The 22754-nt window shown below is 35.8% G+C and overlaps 1 protein-coding gene across 7 annotated transcripts in view; it reads left to right on the forward strand.

The window, feature by feature from the left end:
* LRCH2 (leucine rich repeats and calponin homology domain containing 2) overlaps window positions 1–22403 on the forward strand; it is a 41171-nt gene extending 18768 nt beyond the window's left edge. Inside the window, exons 11-22 of one of the 7 annotated variants that reach the window (XM_039571825.1) lie at window positions 169–273; window positions 1936–2013; window positions 5484–5552; window positions 6854–6902; window positions 8014–8130; window positions 10099–10143; window positions 10553–10603; window positions 11673–11730; window positions 12363–12475; window positions 13659–13796; window positions 14095–14172; window positions 15313–22403. In XM_039571825.1, coding sequence (XP_039427759.1) covers window positions 169–273; window positions 1936–2013; window positions 5484–5552; window positions 6854–6902; window positions 8014–8130; window positions 10099–10143; window positions 10553–10603; window positions 11673–11730; window positions 12363–12475; window positions 13659–13796; window positions 14095–14172; window positions 15313–15432 — 1021 coding nt within the window. In that variant the 3' untranslated portion in view covers window positions 15433–22403. The remainder of the gene's footprint in view (window positions 1–168; window positions 274–1935; window positions 2014–5483; window positions 5553–6853; window positions 6903–8013; window positions 8131–10098; window positions 10144–10552; window positions 10604–11672; window positions 11731–12362; window positions 12476–13658; window positions 13797–14094; window positions 14173–15312) is intronic. The other 6 variants (XM_039571827.1, XM_039571826.1, XM_039571829.1 and 3 more) reach the window with 6 other exon arrangements.
* The last annotated feature ends 351 nt before the right edge of the window (window positions 22404–22754 follow it).

Here is a 22754-nt window from a genome sequence, read left to right on the forward strand (position 1 = left end):
TTTTAGCTCCTTGCATGTGGAGGAAGCAGTTCTCATATTGAACACTGAGTGCTTCTCTTGGACAGAGAATACGTTTATAGGAAGCACTGCTTAGTTATTGCCATAATGAGCCATTTCTGAGTCTTGCTTCACTGAAGTCAGGTAGGTCACTAATGTTTAATTTTTCAGACTCCAGAAAGAGCAGCTGCTGGCTGAAGATGATGAGGAACTCAAAGAAGTGACTGACTTGAGAAAAATAGCAGCTCAGTTGTTGCAGCAAGAACAAAAACACAGGTATAACAATAACTTTTGTTACAATTAATTTATTCTTTAACCTCTCTTATACCCAAAAGCTTTTGACACCTTATTTTGAGAACAGTTTTGTCCAGCTGCTAAAGAGCGAAGTGACAGACTCTGTCAGGATACCTGTCTTGTGTTTCTTGTCTGAATTACACAACCTGCATACAGTTTGTTTGTGACTGGTTATTTTTATTCAGACACAAACTAATTAAGGTGGAACTTCCTTCAGTCAGTATCCTGCGGACTAAGGGGAAATTTGTTTGAACATTATTCTGTCAAATGACATTATCTGTGTATAAAAATAAATCATTTCAACTGCCTGCCTTTCTCTGCTTCATTATGGGCATCTCAACAGAACAATTCTTGAAAAGGAGCCAAGGAACAAGCAGCAGATTAAAGGAATGTAACAGAACAAGTTAACAACTGTGTAAAATGAAGAACAGGAAGGAATACCTGGAGTCACATAGGATATGGCCAGGCTGGGGTAGGAGCAGTTTCTGTACTGTTCCTTTACCAAGCAGGCAAATGCTGTAAGGTACTTCGAGAGTAAGCTCTTCTGAGAGGTGAAAGTTGTAGTTAATAGTAGTTCATTAACTAAAATACTTCCTAACACTCATTCAGTATCCCACAGTAATAGATGTAAGTTCATACCAACTTAATATAGTATTTTTTTCTTTCAAATTTCTGTATAATTATGAGACTCTCCTGCTTTATTTTCAAGATGGTTGAAATACATGTGAAGCCCTCAGAGAAACTGAGATCACAATACTATGATTTGCAGGGTCTTAAAAATTCACCAGCATTTTATATTAGTTAAACAGTAACAGTAGTGTGCACGTGTGGAAGATAAAATAGGTTTTTCTTAGAACTCCATGCTCTGCTTTCAAGAATTAGTTGTTGTTCACAGGAAAGGGAAAAATAAGAATGAAATCTTAATGCTAGTGTATTCTTAGTATCAAAAATACTGCAAATAAGACCAAGAATGCATAATTTTCTCGTATTACTGAAGAGAGAATGAGGGTGTTTTTTCTTATATTAGGTTTTTATATGATGGTTATTTATGCTGCATGGGGGTCTTGTTTGATTACATATTTCCTGGTTATCTAATCATTTGAAATACCAAGCCACTCCTCTTCTGAAGTACTGCAACTTGAATTTTACTTGTCATACGTTGTTGTGTCTTACTGCAGTGATCTTGCTAATTGTTCTGCTTTGTCTTGAATTATGCAGGTTATGCAATCTTAATAGTTCTTAAGTTTTACTTCTTAGTTTAGCATTTAGATTTTAAAGTTTGTTTATGTATCTTTAGGTACATGAGCTCAAAATCTCCTCTGATAGAAAATGTAGCCCTGATTTTGAATCCATGGGTTTTTTTAATCAGCAATAAGAATAATATTTAGTATTTAGTGAAGATATTTCTATGCTTATTTGTAGAATATATGTTCAATCAGTAAAGAGAATCCTCAGGGAAGTTAAGCATCACAAAATAATTCCTTACTAATCACATTTCTGTTTGTTCAGTGTATGTTTTTGTAATATTATGCAGTCTCCTTTCCTTTTGCTTGCTATGCTAATGACTTCCCTGTCCTCTCCCATCAACCTATCCTGCTTCCTTCCTCCGTCTTTGGCTTTGGTGTGCATGAAATGTGAATACAGACGAAGGCCACTAAGCTATAGAACTTCATTCAGTGAGAAACTCTTCCAGAGGACCAGGGCGGCAGGACGTGCATCAAGGTATAAAGTGTTTGTAGAGCTTCAGATTTCCAGAGTTAAAATGTGGACAAAAGAAATGCTCTTGGCCATTTCTAAAACAAAAACAGAGTTCAAGGGATTGGCTGAGCTACCCTAAGATGTTTGTTATCAAAAATAGCTTCCAATACATTGCTTGTTCTTTAGGATGAAATACTAATTAAGAAAAATACTTAGTTAGGCAATTCTCCGAAGAACACTTTGAGTCCAAACCTAAAACCTTTTATTTTTCTTTAAGTGTACAACCTCAGATACAGTGCCTCAGGCAAAGTGGTGCTTCTGGTTTTTTGGGGTTTTGTTTGTTTGGTGGTTTTGTGTTGTTTGTTTGATACTTTGGTTTTAAAGTGATCATTTTCAAGTTAGCATGACCAGAGATAATTTGTTTTGCATTTGACCCATGGTGGAAGTATTTGTAACATGCAGACCTCACCAGTAACATGAAACTTGAATATAGTGTAGACAATACTCAAACATGTAGGTGTTGAATGATTTCAAACTTTGTTACCTTATAAATTGAAGCTCTGTAACTTAGTCTGGATACTCCTTGTCTTTTTCAAAAGGCAGTAGAGTCGTTTAGATTAAATAATTTTCATTGGTTCCAAATGAGCCTGTTTGAATTTGCATCAAAATTAAGTCTGGGTTCTTACTTGGCAGCAGTGATTTCCTAAAACTGTCTAAATCCAGAAGAGCACAACTTCAATCACAAAGCAGAGACAGATGTGAAGTCCGTGGACTGCTCTGGAATGAATTGAAAATAAATCATCTTTGTCTCACTGCACAAGATTTCTAGTGTCTTTTTACACTTTAGGCAAGCAAGTACTACCTTGAGTCTCTAAACTTGAGGATAGCTAACCTTAAGTAACACTACCATTGTTCACTTCATCTGTGTCCATTAATCGTTGTTATGTTTGCACAAAATGTGAAAGTGTAAGTGGCTGAGAAGAGATTCCACTCTTCAAATCCTGAAACTTGAGAAAATATTTTACAATATCATACTTGGTTTTGTCATGGCCTTTTTCTCTCATCTGGTCAAGCACTTCAGTGCAGATACTGTGCTTGCATAATATAGAAGTAGAAAAATGAGTCACTATGTTCATTTTGTGTTTAGTATGTAAATATATGTCAAATATATATAAATATGTGGTGTTGATTAATTTAGATTTTAAAATTTGTGTGAGTTTTAGAACCCTTTCAGAGGATTAATTGTTATGCTACATCTGTAACAACTGAATTGGTGTGATCTGTAAGACTCATGAGTAGGAAATTGATTGCAGTTCTGGAACAGATGTCCTGTGCAAGTTCTTAGTTCACTAAATCAGAAAGATCATCAGTATATGGCACAATAATTGACCTGTACAATAAAAGTTTTGGATTTAATGAATGATAGTAGGAATGGCAACAGTTGCTGAAATTGTTGGACCATCAACATCATGTAACTTCTGAACCTGAGCTACTTCTACTTTCATTTTATATACTCTGCTTTGCATTGTATTTCTTGAAAGACAGTAATTAACATGCCTGCAGTGATTGCCCCAGACCCCCTTCAAACTGAACAAATTATTTTGCCGATTTTCTGCAATTTAGTAAATTCAGATTAGTTTTCTTCACTATTTTCTTTAGTTAAAAGCTTTCAAGTTCGTTATTCCGCAGGAAACAGATTTCTGTAACTGAGCTTAGCAACGTGTCAGATACTGAACTTGCTGTTACTTCCCCATCAGTATTCTTCAGTTTTTAAACAGGAAGTTTCAAAAATTACTGGCTCTGTTTTAGAAAGTATAAAAATACACTTTGTTTAAATATTTTTAGTTCATGATAAACTCAGTCATTAATTATATACGTGTTGCACAGAAACAGTATACCTGAAAAGTGTATGTATATATATGTTAGAATTAGCTTGAATAGTTTTTCCTTGCATTTCATATAATAAGTTTCAAAAAGGAATAGCCTTTATTATATACAATCATTGCATTTATACTATAGTGTCAGTTTTGGTGCAAGTGTTGCATCAAACTGTGTATAATTTTTTTTTAATTGTAGTCATCGCTTGCTATAAAGTCTCTCTGAATTTCTCATTGCTTTCAGTTAAGACTAAGCTAGTTTAAATGGGGAGTCTCTGTAAAAGGTAATGACTTTAAAATAGCATGAGATTCTGGTTTGATGACCCATGCTCTGAATATTTTTTTTTGGTTACACTTTTTTCAGGCTGTAGTATAAATTAAGTCTGTAATGCACCCTCAAAGCTAAGTTTCTGAACACAAAATATAGGAAGCAGATGCTACAGACTGAGTGCAGCAGACATTTACAGGCTTAACTTTTACAGGCTTAAACTTTTACAGACATTTACAGGTTTACAGGCTTAACTTCTCATAACCCCATTAAACTGAGGGTCACACAATGAGGGGTTTATACTGCAAATGAGATAACTGAGTTCAAAGTTATCACCGTAATCAGAGAAGTTTGATTGAAAAATCATCAGTCATTTAAAGTTAATGACTGTGCTGCACTGTGGAATAGTAATGAAGTATTAAAAGGTGACTACTGTTTTACTTTCTTCCATTGAAGAGTTGGTTGTGTTCTGATTCTTAATACATTCTAATTCTATATTTAATTCTGTGTAAATACACTTCCATCACACTTCTGCGCATGAAGTCACTGTCAAAATGTAATATTGCTACCTTCAAGAGTTCAGAATTTGTCACTTAAGTTCAATGTGATGCTTACTTAAAAACAGTTTTAAGTGTTACTGATTGATTTGTTATTTTTAACACTTAAAACATCCATAATAGCTTATATCCTCTTCCTGTGCACTCACACATGATATGTGTTTGCTCCAGATGAAAACACATTTCTGAATCTCGTTGAGTTTAGGCTTTTCTGACTGTTTACCATTTAGAAAAATGGAATTTCCATTGGTTCACTTCTGCATTAAACTTTTCTTTTACTTCTTAGGCTGTGTTTCTCCATTTTCCACCCCTCCTTTTTCTCTTCAATTCCTTTGCACTTGCAGTGTTTCTTACATCTTCGCATCTGTTACTGACTGACTTTCCTGTGCTTGGTCTGTCTCTATCCTTTCTGGTCTGCTTTAAATTGACTATCTTTCATCTTCTAATTTTAGTGAACAGTGGGTCTTTTGTGTTGAGAGCAGCATGACTTTACACAGGTGTGAGATCAGCTGAAATAGTATCTATTTAGGGAGAAAAATAAGAGGAGACTTCATTTTGGTTTGAATTATCACCAAGTTTTGCTAACTTGAAATACTTCAAGAGCTGGAAATGATACTGTTAATTCAAATGGAAGCAGGAATGGGCTTGGATTTCATATGTGTACACACACATTTTAGTTTTATGGAAGATGCCACTTAATGTTCAAAACTTGTTTATTTACAGGAAATGTGATGCAGTGAAAGTGACATACTGTAAGAAAATTGTTTTAAATACCTATTTTTTTCGTTCTAGGCTTCTTAATCATTCAGTTTCAGTAAACACAAGGAACAGGCCAAAGCAGCCAATGGAATCTGAAAAATGGTATTGTTACACTTAAATGTATCACAGCTTTCAATATTTTATTAGCTTCATTTTTGTTTATTGTGTCACTACTGCCATCTTCTGTCATAATGCTTTTAGCTCATGGTGAAATTGCAGCTACAAGAGTAATCTATTCTTGAGCTTCTTTCTTTCAGATTGAAAAAAAAATAGCCGTTCTTCTGAGTATTTAGGAAAATTGATGTAATCCAGAAACAAATTTGTAGGTCTGATTATGGTGCTGATTATGGCAGCAATTCATTTATGTTTAGACCTCCAATTCCAGTGTGGAAGGTTGTACCTCTTCCCATAGGAGATTGTGTTGTGCAGGTATTTTAGATTCTGTGTTACACAAGGTGGCACTGGAGCTGTGCTTAGGCATCTAGATTTTCCTCCCTGGCAGTCCTTTTGTGCTCTCAGGAGCTGTTGGAAAAGTGTTACTGGGAGTTCAGCCTACAAAACCTTTATTGTTTGAGGAGCATGTGTAACTGAGGAATCCACTGTCTGCAGGAGCTGTACTTAGGCTTTTTCTTTGAATTTAAAAAAAAAAAGTACAACCCCCACATACAAAACAAAGCAAAAAAAAAAAAACAAAAAAAACCAGAAACCATCAATAATCAAAAATACCCAAGGCTTGTCTTTAGGGAATTGGGAAATGTCCAAACCGCAGTGGGGTGGGAATGGCTTTCTGCAGTTCAGCTACACCTCAGGGGAGCATCTTGACCCAGTACAGCTGCTTCAGTGTGATACATCTTATTTTGGCTGTCTCCTCTCTCATTGGTACCTGTGGTTTTGCAGAGCTGGCTGCACACGTCCTGTGGTTGTGTGAATCATGCTGTAGCTGTTCCTTGGAACCTTCCAGGCTTTGCTCACTTACCACAGGTTCTTCTCTTTGAGTTGCTGCCACCTATTCAAGTGTACAGCTCTGTTAGGCTTTTTTATTATAGGGTAATGCAGGAAAAATTAAATTTGCCTTTTCCTTGTTTGTTAATGAAACAGGCAGTTCTGAGACTTAAAACCAAAACAAACTTTAAACCTTCAAGAGAAGCTTTTTCTAAATAAAGTACTGGGGGGTGGAAGACCCATTGTCAAGTTATGGTAAAGGAGAGTCAAATATGATTTCAGTTAAGTAGTCATACTTTTAAACCACATTGTGACATCCATATACCGATGGCTAAAAAATACTGTAGTGCTGTGGAGAAGCCACTTTTTAAGTGTTCACTTTTTTTATATTTTCAAGTACTTTGTTTTAAAGTCCACAAAAAAATAGTATGCTTCATAATGCCTTTCATCTCACTTTTTAGTGTCTCAACAAATGAAGTGAATTCCCCAGTGTCCCCATACAGCTGGCAGGTAAATATTCAAATGTAAATGTAGTGCCTTTATATTTGAGTAGTGGTGGTGGTGTTTCCTTGGTTTTGTCTCTATGGCAGAAAACTTGTAATACATTCATATGGTTGCTTATACACGTAGTTCTTGAAGGTGTCTTAATTGTGGTGGAAAATGTAAGATCTTTGAAGATCTTACGCTTCAAGATAATTTGACTTGTTTGTAATGGAGCCCTTTTGTTTTAATAGCATGTGGTACCATCTTTAAGGTCTTGAAACTAGTGAGGCGTAAGTTTTACTTTCTTGGTTTTAGTGTATCTTTCCATATAAAGCTACTGCCTCACTATAATGTTCAGTTTGGTTTTTAGATGCAACTTCTAGATGGATTGGAGTATGTAGGCTTTCATTTTCCATCCCTCAATGAGAGGCTTGCATGATATGATAAAATTTCAAGTTAAACTGTAGAGAGTACTTTTTTATTATTTTTATCTATTAGTTATCTGCAACTGCTTTAAATGCCCTCATGTTCTAGTTGTGGTACATTTAGGAAACAGTCCATCCAGATTGTCTGCTTTCAGTTTTCGTCAAGCAGACAGTCATATATATATATTATTATTTAAGAATCAGTCTACTTTAGCTGTCTCCTCAGTATATATTGCATAATACAGTACTTTAAAAGAGAGGTTTCTCTTACAGCTTCTTGGGGTGTATAATCTTTTAGATAGGAACAGCCAACAAATACTCAAACTGATTTTGTTACAGCCATCCTTTCTCTGTGTGATGATTATTCATAGTGAGAAATTAGATGTGCTAGTGGCTAACCACATTTGAAACTCGTGTACTTCTGGCAGCCTTTGGTGGATTCCTCACCTACCTGCACAACTGGTCTCAATGCAGAAAACTGTTATTTTCTGAAGAATTATTTCATAGATTCTTTTTCTTCTATGAAATACATTTTAGGATTTGAACAGAAATAAGTGGTTTCTACCAGAATCACCATTAAGACTGTTAAACTTTCAGGTCATAAAGCTAGATTGAGACAGGCAAATAATTAACAACTGTAGTTCTTCATAATTTGTGCTAATGCACAAGAGTTATATTTACATTTTACATAGAAGTATTTCTGACCATTATAGCCACTGGAAAACCAGAAGGATTCAATGGATGAGCAGCATTGGCCAGAAACACAGCCAGTAATCTGGCAGAATGAAGAAAGAAGGAGAAGTAAACAAATTAGAAAAGAGTATTTCAAGGTAATGGAGGGAGTGAGGGTGGGTGACACTTTTTTTTAAAATAAGAGAGAAGAGACTATAAAACTAAGTAAAGGTAAATCCTCAAAGGTCATGATGTTTTTAAATTTGCATGTAACATAATTTTTGATTTGACTCTTTTGATTAAAAAATATATATATGTATGTATTTAGGATGATTTGAGAGTGCTGGACAATCAAGAAGAAAAAATTGATCAAAGATTTTGTTTATCCTTTAAATAAAAGAAAGTAATTCATTGTTGTTTTCTGGCAAAACCAAAACCTAATCTTGTCATTGGTCCTTCACCATCTATTGGTGGGATTTTGTTTAATTATTTATTTACTTAATTTTAGTGCAAAGAAAATACACGTTGCCTTTTCTTTGCAGCAGGGTTCTAGGAATGATTTATGCATTTTGGGTCTTATGGCATTAGTTTGCATTTCAGAAGGGAAATTTTGTCTGTGTTCTGTTGCTGCTGTAGTGTACACCCTCAGTCAGCAGGTGCCAGTATCTGCTTTCTGCAGAACACAGGGGAAGTTCTGGGTAACATTTATTTTGGGCTATGTAGAGTAATAGGAGAGTTCTGAGCAGTGCTGGGTTGAGTTAAAATTAAATTGGTCACTTACGAAATTAGTTTCTTGGGTCTTTGCCATCGAACATATTTGTGAAATGCCAGGAAACTTCAAAGAAATTAAATTTTTGGGAGAACAGAGCATGCCATACAGCTCAGATACATTGTTGTGATTACAGAAAGCTTTTTTTTTTTCCTGAAGAGATAATGGAGTTGTAGTCTCTTTCCAGGGTTTTCATCCTGAAATTATTTTTTTTTTTTGCTGTGGAATTTGAGGAGAGAGAGAAACTTCTAAGTAGAACAGAATTCAGGTGTTTGACTGGCTAAAGAGCTGTGCTACCAATACAGAAGTGGCTCCTCATAGTTTACCAGCACGGCTTTAAATGCCAGTCAGTAGTGAGCTCTGTGATGGAAGCAGATGCCTGAAATCACATTACATACAGCTATAGATGGGTCTCCAAAGTGAATTAAACAGTCTATACCAGTAACAAAATATACACAGTTTCATTTTCAAAAACAAGGCAATAAACCACTGAAACAGAGGCTGTCTTCCATGGCAAGCTGGGAAAAAAAATAGGTACCACTGCTGTTGAGAGAAAGCAGTGACAATGCAGTTGGTGTCTTGCTTAGCCCGCATTGAGTGTCACATCATGAGGATGAGTGGCCTGGTCATATGCACTCAACAAACTTAGACTTTTGTAGTCATGGTCCTTTTAATTCTATCTGCATGGGGCTTTTCCTCCTTTTTGTACACTTGCTCTGTGGACAATGAAATACATTTATTTTTTTTAAATACCACTTCTGTAAATTTTTTCCTTCAATTCCTCCTTAATTTCCTACACTTTTAGCATAATCAGGGAAGTGGGACAGTGATGAAGGCAACACACAACAAATCACACAGACCTGTGGGAAAAGCATTGTCTTAAATATGTAAAAGGATGTGGTTAGACTTTGAAGTTTTAAAGGCAACCTTAATCTTTTTTAATTTAATTTTTTACAATGTCAAGTCAGTCTCTTAAAATGTAAGCAATCTTAGTCACATAAAAAACATATTATAAAACTAGCTTTCACAGGTTGCATAATTTTTCCTAAGAAACAGAGCTTCATGTTAGCAATTGTTAAGATGTTTTCGCTTGGATCAGCTGTCACATGCAGAGTTGACATTATAAAAGTATTCAGTTTTAAAATGCTCTTATCCCTTCAACTGATGAAGATCTTGACTAGCCTAGAAATGTCGTGTTCTTTAATGTTGTTTCTTTCTTGCTCCTTTGTTTCTGTAACATGGCTTTTGTTCTCAGCAGCTCCATCAGTAATAAGTAACATCTGAGTGAAAGCAAGCCATTTAGTTCAAATGAAAACCATGCTTTCATTATAAAGTAATAATTGTGTGTGTTTTGCAGTATAAGTCTTCCAGAAAGAGTTCAAGTGGAAATGAAAATGATGAGGTGAGATGTAGTAATTGTGTGAAATATTAAGAAATAATTTTATTCACTTGTCTTTTTTGAACAAATTAACTTTGCATTCCAAAGCCATAGCAGAAACCACTATTATACTCCTTTATTTGAAAAAAAAAAAAAAAAAAAGCTCATGATTGCCTGCTGGGGAACAGTAGGACATTTGCTTGCTTTGGTAAGAGCAAAGTTAATTCACCTATCAAGCAGAGGTGATGTAAAACTAATATTTGATGTAAACAGCGGATAGTGGTTCCTTGCCTTACATATTTCAAAATTTAGTTGCTGCCAGTTTGTAGCATACTTGACAAATGTTACATGTCTTGTGTATTTCATAATTTCATGTTTCTTGTTAAATCATCTTTTTCATTTTTATAATTTCATCTCTTTGATTTCTTTTTAGCAAGACAGTGATAATACTAATGTGTCCCCACAGTCTCCTGTGTCGTCTGAGGTACAAGTTTGTGGGTTTGTTTTTCATTCAACAAACATTTCTTTGTGTTCATTGCTGTCACCAGGTTTTTCATGCAGATACAAAGTTGTTAGTTTCCTTGGAAATTAAAATTAGAACTACTTCATCATAATAAAAATACAAAACCAGAATGAGAGACAGATGTTACAGCTTGTTTTACCTTTGTAACTCTGATCTCCCCTAGAGTTCTTCTTTTTGACTGGTGTGAGGAAAGGTGCATTTCTCTGTCTCCATTATCTTTCCTGATGAAAATACTAATGAAACAAAAATCAGATTTGCCATATTTGATAGGCCTTCCTAAGGAAGACTGTTCTTCAGGGCACATAGTCACTGAGAGATTTGGAGCTTGTGGTTTAGTACTTTATACATCACCCATGTATACGGTTCCATACGGGAGCCCAAAGGTGCTGACACTTCTCAAGGAGTTTCATCCTTCTCAGTCCTGGGTGTCACCTTTGTGGTGCAGCCTTCCAGCTTCATTCAGGGGTGTCATCCATGGAGTCTTGCTGTGAGAGCACTGCCCTGCTTAGCTTGAAATAAAGCAAATATTATTAACATTTCCACCTCATGTCAATAAGGAGCCTGAGAGAGCAGAATTAAAACATGTCCCAGAATACAGTGAAACAAGTTGAAAGAAAGATATCTCATGTACATGCCAAAATATTGAGTGCATTTCTCTTTTTAGATGGTGAAATGAGAAAAACCTAGTCTTCATAGTTGGAAGTAGATTTTGAATCTAAGCATTGGGAGAATATTTGAATCTGCTTACAGCTGGCTTAAACTCTGTTCACAGAATGGTTGCAGTAGTTTGAAATATTTTGCAATAGATTTTAAATAATCTGGTGCTGCTTTTCTTTCTCATTATGACAATTTTATCTGTATGTAGTAGGGTTATGTTCATTCAATTTATTTTATATTGTCCTCTTCAAAAGACCGTTTTACAGTTAAGCAGAAGGACTCTAGGCAAGAATAATTTAAACAGTATCTTGATGGGAACAAAAGTTATTTCTTTTAATGAGTGGAAGAAAATTGACTTCATCTCTTTTAACAGGACTATGAAAGAACAGATAGTAACACTCATGGTCCATTTGGTCTCAAACCAAGGTCAGGTAAGCTGCTGTTCTCTAACATAGTGTGTTTATTTCCCAGGCTGCTAGAGGCAGTAAGCATAGCACATGTCACAGTACTGCAGTTCACTCAATTTACTTATCACTGGATAGTACTGGGAAAGGCGTACAGAGCAGCTTTGGCAAACAAATAATTGGAAGCTCCTCAAGTTGTAGAGTGATTTGGTTGGTTTGTTTGTTTGTTAAGGGTTTTTTCCCCACTCCTTTATTTTCGGCATATTTAGTCACTTTCAAAGAACAGGGAAACACTATACAATTGTTCTTGAGGTTTGATGGCTTAAAGACTTTATACTTGATTAAAAGTAAAACACATGAAAATACTTTCAAAGCTAGATTGAGATTCTTGAAGAAGTGCAAATGGAGTTGTGTGTCCCAAACTGATACTTCAGTATTGAAGTTAGTTCTGTCTCCATATTTTCCAATTATCCATTTACACTTAAGTAAGATGATTTCTGCATTTTATTTGAAAGATGTTTCATAGGCAGCATCTTTTATAGCAGGAAGCTTAAATATATTTGTTCTTAAAAGTTCTGCATTTTTTTCCTGTTTTTAACCTCAGTTATAGATCTTCAGTTTTTGAATGTTTTTGATCTGACTTCCCTCATGTTTGATAGCTTTCAGCCGTGCCTCACGCCAGGACTACGGTGCAGTGGATCCTGGATTTACTATGAGGAGGAAAATGGAACATTTAAGGGAAGAAAGGGAACAAATCAGACAGCTTCGCAATGTAGGTACCTTTATTCACTGTATGGCTGCAGTGCATTTAGTTTGCTCTGTACCACAATGTAAACCTTTGTTTTAAAGGCCTCCAAATTGTTGCAGTTGTACAAAGGCATCTCTGTAGTGGTATTTCTTCCTAAGGAATTTCATATAACAGGCTACACTGGTACTAGTTTGGGTCCAATGAAAATACCAACTGAGAAGTAGTCGAGGTTTTTTTCTTTCTAGAAAACAAAGTGAAATTATTTTTTTTTTCTGAGGTGTTAAATTTTCTAAGGGAGACAATGTCTGCTTGTGTTTGCTATGGTTTGACCTGAGATCTGAAGAAGAATGATTATTGTTTTATAAATAGCCAAATGCTTTTTGAGTGTAGAAAGTTGCTATAAGTTACATAATCCTGAATGGGATCTACATTTCAGATTTCCAGTAAACTGGCTTTTGTGTAGTTGTGTTTTCAAGGCATTTAAGAGTTAGAGTTAATTGAATCATAGCTGCTCTGCTGTTCAGGGCAGTGCTAATTTATGGTGTGACTTCTATGAAGAATGTTTGTTTTGTCTGGTTCACTTCCTGAGCAGTAAAGTCTTGTTGTTGGGGTGGGAAAAATCATTGTTTGCCTTCTCTGTAACAACACAAGTGTGGCCCTTGGCCACCTCAGCTTAATTGTCATCTGTACAAGTGAAATTGCCTTTCCCACAGTTGTGTTCCCTTCTTTGTCTTTTCCTCCTTCTCATTAAATCCTGTATGGTTTCAACTCACAGATTCTGCCCACTAAGCACTGATGACATATTCAGCACAGCACTTCTGTCCTTAAATTCTGTGCTTTGCTGTTATGAGCAGTGTAGGGTCACTGCTCATAACAGGAGGGTCACTCTCATAGGGTCTTGAGAGCTGTGTATTGTGGTCATTGTTGGCAGAATGTCTTTCTCAGTGTATGTTGTTGTGTCATTTAAAAAACTCCAAACAATAAAATAACATACCCCCAAGAAAAACCTAACAATACAAACAAAGGGAACATGGGGCCAATAAGGAGAAAAGGATGTTTATACTGAGTAAAGTGTAAGTTTATTACATATACTTCAATTTAGTATTAAAATGTTCCTTTTAAACTTTTGCGTGCTTTCAAATACCCTGGATTTAAAATGAAAAATTACCTGATGTTGAGAGTAACTTACCTATGGCCCTTTTCCTAGAATCTTGAATCCAGGTTGAAGGTAATTTTGCCAGATGATATTGGAGCAGCATTGATGGATGGGGTGGTTCTTTGCCATTTAGCCAATCACATAAGGCCACGTTCTGTTGCCAGCATTCATGTCCCATCGCCAGCAGTGGTAAGGCATAAGTCATTTATCTCATTTTTTGGTACATCTTGCATGAAAACAAGCTTTTGAATTTCAATACTAAAACACTGTGACTCAGGTTTACCATATTAATTTGCTACATTATTCACTTCAGTTTTTCTGGAAGGTGCATTATAAAAGGCTCAGAAGTTTAGTATAAGAGCTGTTTTCCTCATACTGAGTCCTCATAGAACGTGTCTTGTGTTTTAGTAACTGTAAGTGAATTTACATCAGAAATATACAGTCCTTCATGAATGTCTGATGAAGATCTGATATCCTGTCTTCACAGCCTAAACTCAGCATGGCAAAGTGCCGAAGAAATGTTGAAAACTTCCTTGATGCTTGTAAAAAACTGGGCGTTCCACAGGTACACTAATTGCTTTATTGATTTATTAATAACCACCGAAAACGTCAGCAAATACTGATGTTGGGGGTTTAGAGGAGCTTTATTCAGGGAGCAGTAGTGATTATGACACTGACCAGAGATCTTGAAGGTATGAAGAGAAATTCCATTTCAGGCTTATAGGGTGAATCTGAGGAAGCTACTTTATGGGTTTCTAGTCAGTTCTTTATAGTAAAAATAACTCTGACCTCCTTGTAAAATGAATTGTCATCTAAACAAAGGAAGGGACTTGAGAGGGTGATGTTCTATTATTTGAAAGTCTTGAGTTTAGCTACTTGCTTTGCCATGAATTCAGTCTGTCTAGGAAATATCCTGCAATTACAGAAGTCTGTAGCCTGAATGATTTGCTATCTTTTTTAGCATGGCTGTAGTTGTTGTTCATTACTTATGCTTCTGTTGCTTAAGTTTATCCTCTTACCTCCTTTTATGAGGGGAAAAAACCTGAAAATTCAATCATTTCCTGCATATTATGAGACACAAAATTCCCTTGATCTATTTCAGTGCAAGAAGAAAATTAGTTCATTGATTTAGAACCTGGTTTACTGCTCTGCCATAGCTTCTGTCTAGTGTGGAGCCACAGGCCATTCAGAAGCTAGAGATGCTGAGATTTACCTCGTGAATTACTTGTAACACCAGCTGGAAGTTGGGAAAATTGTCCAGCTTGGGCTCCATTTTGAGACTGAATGATTACTTTCTTGGAGAATGGTTCATTATTGAGTCTATCAGCACTTCTAAATTATCCCAAGGGAAAAATTGGTACTAAGCCTACAAAATAGGGGAAGGGGGAAGAAGGCCACTGAGCCAACAGCACCCATCAACTTGTTTTTCTTATCTGCTTATGAAAAGAAAGTCCTGTACTTTATGAATTTAGCAGTCTCTTATGTATCTTCTGATGTTGTCATAGTTTGACACTTTAAACAGATAGTTACTATAACAGGTTTCTGCCCATTCTGTTACTGTAGAGAACCACCTGTGACATTTAAGGGCAAAGGTGTTTTCTCTGCAAGTGTCTTCATGACACGTGTGGCTTCAGAGAATGTGTTTGTTACCCACCCTGGGGACAAAGGCATGGAACTGGTTAAATGTCCTATATTTTTTTTGCAGGAGAGACTTTGCTTGCCCCATCACATTCTGGAGGAAAGGGGTCTGGTGAAGGTTGGCCTCACAGTTCAAGCTCTGCTTGAGTTGCCTGCATTGAAAGTATCTCAGCTTTCTTCCATGTGACGTGACTTCTTGGCAGCTAGACAACTTCCCATTTGCTCTGTTGATATGGATTGCTCTGAGGCAGTTCAGCCTCCCACATGGGAACACCCAAGCCATCAAAAACTGAAATCTGTCCAGATGCTGTAGAGAGCCTTACTTTGGAGCTGTGTGTGAAAACCTTGGAGTCAGTTCACAGTTAAAAGAACATAACTATTCTTTTTTTTTCTCTTGTAATTGGATGTACAAAGAGAATGTGGTAGCATCAGGTTCTCTTTCTAGTTAGGTTAAAAGCTGCCATTTAACATCTCAGTGTTAGAGTTAAATGCTGGATTTCTTTTTTTACGTTGGAAATGTTGTTTGAATTACTTTGGAAAGTACAAAGCACACTCCCCGCGTCACTTTAATTTTTCAAGTCAATCATTTGATTTAAAGATAATACAAAAATGTAGCGATGGTATGATGGTAAAAACATTGAGCAACTGATCACTTGTAATCCCTTTTCACTCTCTGAAAGCTTAATATTTGCATTCTTTGTTTTTTGCACTCCTGATTGTAACTTACGCACTTCTAACATTGCCAGTATTGAGTGTGAGTGTATGGTGATTACACAGAACAGGATACAATGGGAAAAGGACACAGTTTATTGAGTTTTTCCAGTCTTCTAGGTTGGTGCCAAATATTTTTTTTCAGTTGTACTGTAGATTGTTTACATGTGAAGTGCCTGTGTAATTGATAACTCTTAATAGTCTTAAACATTTTTGAAATTTCTTTGTTTAAAATAGATAAAATGGAAATTTTTTAATATTTTAATAGTTTTTTTGTAAAATCAGTATGTGAAGATTTAAGTAATACTTCACTTTTTTGACGTTGGGTGTTTTAAGTTTGTTGCACAATTTAATTGGTTATTTGTTGTCTAATAATTAGAAAATACTGTAAATACTTTTTATTTATGATATTTAATTTGATAATACCTAATTACTTTTGGTTTAATGTATTGTTGGACAAAAAAAAGTTGTCTACTTTTCTTTGTTTGGGACAAACAAATACACATGATGAATAAGACATGAGGACTAGTGATTCATACAGAGTAATTTAGGACATTTTGATAAAACTGCCAAAATCTCAGGTTTACGCTGTGATGTTCAGGATTTTGTGTAATATTGCTCCTGATCTCACATTACATTTTTACAACAGGTATATCCATAATTTAGTTGGGAAGTATCAGTGTTTTCTCTTTTTAGTGTTTGCAGGATTTGTTGTGTAATTTACTTGAGTGTGGCATTAGCACACAGGTCAGTTTGTACAAATGTCACTGTGCTGAGACATTAGATTGATTGATAAATGTGAAGAAAAGAAATTTCCACTGTGGTGGTTTTTTGAAACTTCTGAGTTTATGTTTTTGTTTGTTTCTGCACAAAATCTTGGTGTTTTGAGAACATTTTGAAACCATACACAGTTGAGTTCTCTAAACAAATTGCAAATAATTTCATCATTTTGGTAGTAGATCTGTTTGTATTAATTTGTTTTTCATGACTAGGTAGCTCCATTAAAAAAACATTTTGACTGCCACAGATTTTCTATTTCAGGCTAAGTTATTTTCAGTTGAGGGATGTGTTTGCCAAGCATGTGGCAAAATTTGGTTCTGCTCTTTCCAATTGATCAAGACCCCATGTAATATAATTCATTAAAGAATGAGGGGAGGAGTATTGTGTATTCCTTCTACTGTAGTACTTATAGGCAATAGCTGACAGGAAAAATAACTTTTTTCTGATCATAAGTTTTAAAAACTTATTTTTAAATCCATTGAAGCAAGTTGGTGTATATGTAATAGTTAAAATCCTCTATTGTTCATATAGTGTTGTCTTAAAATACAGCTTATGGAGAGGCTGGTGTATAAATTAATTTGCAAAGTCCTAGATATAAATCTTAGGTTAGGTAAATATGTGTTTAAGGAAACTGGATTGCTTTGACATTTGAAATATCGTATTTCAAATCTATCTCTAATTGGTTTTTATATCTCTTCTTAATGGTTATTTTAACAACTTCAATCTCTGTTTTCATTAAAGGCATTATCTGAAAAGTCATGCAAAAACTAATGAAAAAGTTATAATTCACTAAGCAAAATGCTTGCCTGCTATATTTGAAGGACCCAGCCATTCAAAAAGAATAAATCCTTGTCTTTCATGTCACTGTTGTTGCTACTACCAGAGCAAAGTTTTAGTTCAGTGTTAGCCATGCAAGTCCTAACTATAAATTGTCAGTTATCTGAAAACTGGTCTCCACTGCTATTTCATTGTCATATTTAAATACATTTTCTGATCTTAAAATAACTTCTTTCCTTTTTGAACTAATTTTACTGAGTTATATCACAGTGTAAACATTAAGAATTCCCTTAATGTAGCATGGCAGCTGCTTACCAGTTAGGGATTTTTAAGGTCTTCTTAGTAAGTTGAAAACTGGGTATGAAACTTATGTACTCATTTTAAACTGAAAACTACTAAAATATTGTTTGGTTGGTTGGTTTTAGTACTCTGAAGTTCTTCCCCACAGACATGCTAGCAACAGTCTTGCTTTGACATTCCTTGGAAATTATTGTGGCTACCTTCTTGCTTATGGGGACAGATAATCACGATTCTTCCAAGGCTTCCCTTTTAGTATGGCAAAGATTAAAGCCTTCAGCTACTCTTAGGAGTAGTCTGAGAAATGATCCACAGTGCTTGGATGAATCTCTCTCACATCTCTAACTGCTTTTACAAATAATAATAATAATCATTATCTAAAGCCTTCCTAACATTGGCTTGTACCCACTGTGATTTCTTTAAGAGCAATTTCAAATATGATGCTAAAAAGATTTGAATTTTAAGTTTTCATTTCCAAGCAGCCTGTGGAAATATTGTGTCTCCTCTGTACAAGAATCTGCATACTCTGCTGCCTTTTCCCTTTCCTTTTGATTCCCAACATCTTACTTTTTGTGCATTCTCAGATCTAGTGCATTTTTGTTGTTGGGTAACTCTGGGCCACTTTCCTCCTTCTTATTTAATTTTTTAAGAAATGGTTCCAGTGGCATTGGTGAACTATTGTGATTCCAGAATCCCTGCTTCAAACATTTGCAATGTTTGAGATACCCTTTTCTCATTTTGTTTAGGATGTGATGCCATCACTTAGTACTGGTATAGCTGATAGGATTCTTAAAAACAGAGTCCTGCTCAGTTCTTGTTGCACTTGGTCAGTTTTCACTTTACGACATGAAGAAAAGTTAACATTAAAAGCTTTAGGAAGCTGCATTAAGTTTTCCTAATGAACTTAAGAGTTAACTGCAATAATGTGGCATGAACTGTAAATTACAGAGTGAATCAGCATAGTGGCTGAGCTTCTGTCCTCGTGTATTTTTTCTGTTTTATGTCACTGGATGCAGCATGTCACACATGACTGATCTTTCACTTGAGCAATAATGTCCCAGATATGGTGAGGTCTTAAAGCAGTGACAGTAAAATAATTGTTGTGAAGTGTGGTGCCTTCCCACAGAGTATCTCGGAAATGCTTCACATCTGTTCTCCAACACTCCTAATCCAGTGTGCCCACTGGGGCAGTGCTGGGGATGCAGAAACCATCTAGACCCTTGTATCTGGAGGCCTTCCAAAATCTAACCAAGAACTATGAGCATAAAATAGGGAGCAATTGATTTGAAACAATAAATAAATGACATGAATCATAAGAATTTCTTTTTTAAAAAATCCTGGCCTTACTGAAGTCAAGGCAAGTTTTAGCCACGACTTCAGTAAGTTCTCACCTTTTTGATTTGTGGAACACCTGAGCTGGAGACCATAGCAAACATGGCTTAAACTTGTTTGACACTAGCAAACTTTAGTGTCAGATTTTTGACTAAAACAGTGATCTCTGGTAAGTCAGATGAAGTTGCAGAATGTTACATGGATTCATTTAATAAAAATTTTCTGATAAGCCAAATACAGTATTGAGATGGTAGGAAAAATTACATTGTGGTGAGGTGGGAAGCTGTATGATCTCAATAAAATTGTAGGCGAGGACCACTAGTTTTTTACTGCACTAAAAACTTTATTTCAAATATCATATCATTTAGTGACAGTTTTCTCAGATTTTGACATAAATCTGTAGCCAAATCCAAACAAAAATGAAGATGTGTTTTCACTAAAACGGAACTTCCATGTGTTATGTTGGTACTGAAGAGAAGGACGAAGGTCTGGCAGTTCTTCCTTCTGCTGGTTCCTTAAATGTTTGTTTGAAAGGCTGATTCCACTGATTTCAACTGACAGCAACCTGTGGGAGTTTTTAGCACTTCTGCAGATAGGAGATGTGATTTGGTATTGGTAAATCAAATGTCACTTCTTCCTTACCAAGTCAGGCTAATGTCTGTGTTTCTTTTGGAGGATCTCTACTTGAAAAGCAAAAGCAAAAACACACTCCAACATAAACAAATTTGGAATTAAAAAAATGTCATTAAGACCAGGAATGGGAAAGGCAAAGTATAGTTGTCCAAGCAGAAAGTGCTCTGAGCCGATTTCATGTTGAATCACTTCACCAGGAAAAGCCTTTAGTCTTAGCAGAGAAAGAAGGACGTGTTTTGTAGCTGAGGGACGTGGATCCTTGAGTGCGTGGATCTTTCAGTAGAGCTTAGAACAACAAGGAATTTGTCATCTTTGGTTTGGGTAGCTGTGTTCCAGTGCTGCAGGAAGAGTGGCTGGTGGTGCAGAGAGCACTGCCCGTGCCCAGCCCTGGGCAGGGAACCTGGCATGTGCCACTTGTGATCCCCTGGTTTTGTGCCATTGTCTGTGCATGACAACTGCTGACAGAAACACCTCCTGGCTCTTAAAGAGATGCTGCAACCTGAACAAAAACACTGAGTGATAACTTTGAGAGTAATCAATAATAGATGTTTACCAATATTTAACTTTCACCAGCAGTGAATGATGTAGTAAAGCAGAGGAAGCTTTTGCTCTGGGAACTACAGACCTTTCCTGATTGAAAATTGCACCATGGCTCTGAACAGGTTCATGTGGCCCTCGTGCACTTCCATGAGGGAATGAAAACAGCATTACTGGGTTTGTTCCATGTGCAACACACTGGGTTGTGTGTAATTAATTCATTTACAGAGAGAGGAAAAGGTGAACTGTATTCTTAATGAGGAATGTTATGGTACAGGTTTGTTTTGTAAAATACGAAGATAAATTTTCTTCCTGTGAAGAAAAATCCTGCTGATCTTCACTGGTTAAATAGAGAATATATGTGATTAATTGAATTTTAGTTTAAACTTGCCGCTGCACAGGAGCAGTTCTGGCTCCTGTGTTTGTTACATAATAAAAAGCCCTTTGCTTTATTTGTCTTTAAGTATTTCACATTGTACAATTTTGGCAACATATTATCATAAAATTGTGGTTATATGAAGTGTTTGTTGCCTCATTGGGTTTGACCATTTTTTTTCAGCATGAGAGGCAATGGGCAGTGAAATTGCTGCAAGGTACCTGATCAGTTTCTAGGGAAGGACCACCAGTTATCATAAAATGACATGTAATCAATCATTTTTAGTTCAAATTATATATAGCCAGTTACATTTTCAAAAAACTATTTTCAGAGCGTTTTTTACATTTTAGAGTCCTAATTTTAAAACAAGCAAAAACCAAAACTTTTTTCCATGGTTACTCTAGTATCTCAGCAAATTCTAAAGGAGAAGAATAGCTCAGACTGACAGCAAATTTAATTGTTGTGAAAAAATTTTGATTTTGGCAGTGTTAAATTTGTGGTTGAACTTGATCAGTTCAGTCTTTTCCAACCTAAATGAGTCTATCATTGTAAGACTTCAGTGAGACCAGAATTTCCCTCCAGAGTTTTGTAACTCAGTTACAACACAAAGTCAGTCATTTAAAGTAAATTCTTGGCACTAAGGAGGGTTTCCTCACTTCATTCAAAGTTGTGTGAAGTAAGGCAAACATAACTGTTTCCATCATAGTTTTATGAAGGCAGATTGTAAAATAGAGCATATTTGGAAATGCCACAAGGGTATTTTTTTGCTTTGTTTAATTTTAAAATGAGTGAACCAGTGAACTATTTCCAAAATTACTGGATTTGCATAGGGTTTGGTTGTGCCGTAGCTGGCACAGGAACTTGCAGTAACTGTTCAGTATTAATATGTATTCTGAAGTTGTGCAAGACTGTGTCTTCACATGCAGATGTTGATGCAGTTGTGTTTGCTGAAGGGATGTGTTACATGGAGCATTCCTGCAGCCATGGGATTTCCTGGCTGCAGCTGTTCTTGGCTGTTGGCACCAGCAGCAAAGCAAGGCTGAGATTCCCAGGAGGAGCATACACAGATGTAGTGAAAAAGGGTGCATTGGTGGAATACATTGGGAATAATGTGTATACTTTTTACTATGATGTAATGTCTAGAACAATGAAAATGTGATTGCTTTACAATTATCATTCAGTTGGTATTCAGTTACTTTATTTTGTAACTTGTCGTTATAAAACTCAGAAGATGCAATGTAACCAAATGGTCAATATGTAAATGTGTGCAGGATGTGGCAGAAGTAGTTCTGAGGGCACAGATGGAGAGTGATCATTAAAAACAGATGCTCAAATTGTGTATATACTTGCAAAACTTTTTGATAGTGCATTTCAATTGATTTCACATTTCATGTTCTTGTAAAGTGCATCTTTCACACTTTTGAAGATTGTCTACTTGTACTATACTGTATTAAGCCTTTTTTTAGGATTTCCATTATTGCTGGAGCTTCCAACATACATGTTTCTTTCAAAAAATGCTCTTACTGTTATTTCTTTTTGTAAATAGTGTTTTGTATTAAATTTGCATGGATAAAACCCACATTTCCAAAACCGGTGTACATACGCTGTGTATAAAATACAAACTGTTTCATAATTTTCATGTAGTCAAGTTATTCAATTTGCTTTCATTTCAGTTTATATATTTGTAGTAAATAATGAGAATTTGTTGTATGTTCTCTCTAATGTCTGTGTTGTCATTTTAATAAGTGGCCTGCCTCATTATGTCAGGAAATACATCCTCTGACAAACAAAAGAAAAGCTAACTGTAGGACACATTATGAAGTATGTTGGGATTTTGGTTTTGACCAACAGTGGTGGGAATATGTGAGGATCGAGATGCCTTCACTTGTAACAATCTTTATACATGTACACACTTTGCTGTGAAAACCACCCAACTCTTCTAGCATATATATTTGGAACAACAAAGATTTTTGAACCTTGTTAATGATAAACTTAAATCAGTATAGAAATTCCTCCCAACAGAGGTGATCTGCTTCCCTTCTGTTCCCTGGGCTGGGTCTGGAAAT

Source organism: Corvus cornix, chromosome 4A (genome assembly GCF_000738735.6).
Source record: "Corvus cornix cornix isolate S_Up_H32 chromosome 4A, ASM73873v5, whole genome shotgun sequence".
Lineage (NCBI taxonomy): Eukaryota > Metazoa > Chordata > Aves > Passeriformes > Corvidae > Corvus > Corvus cornix.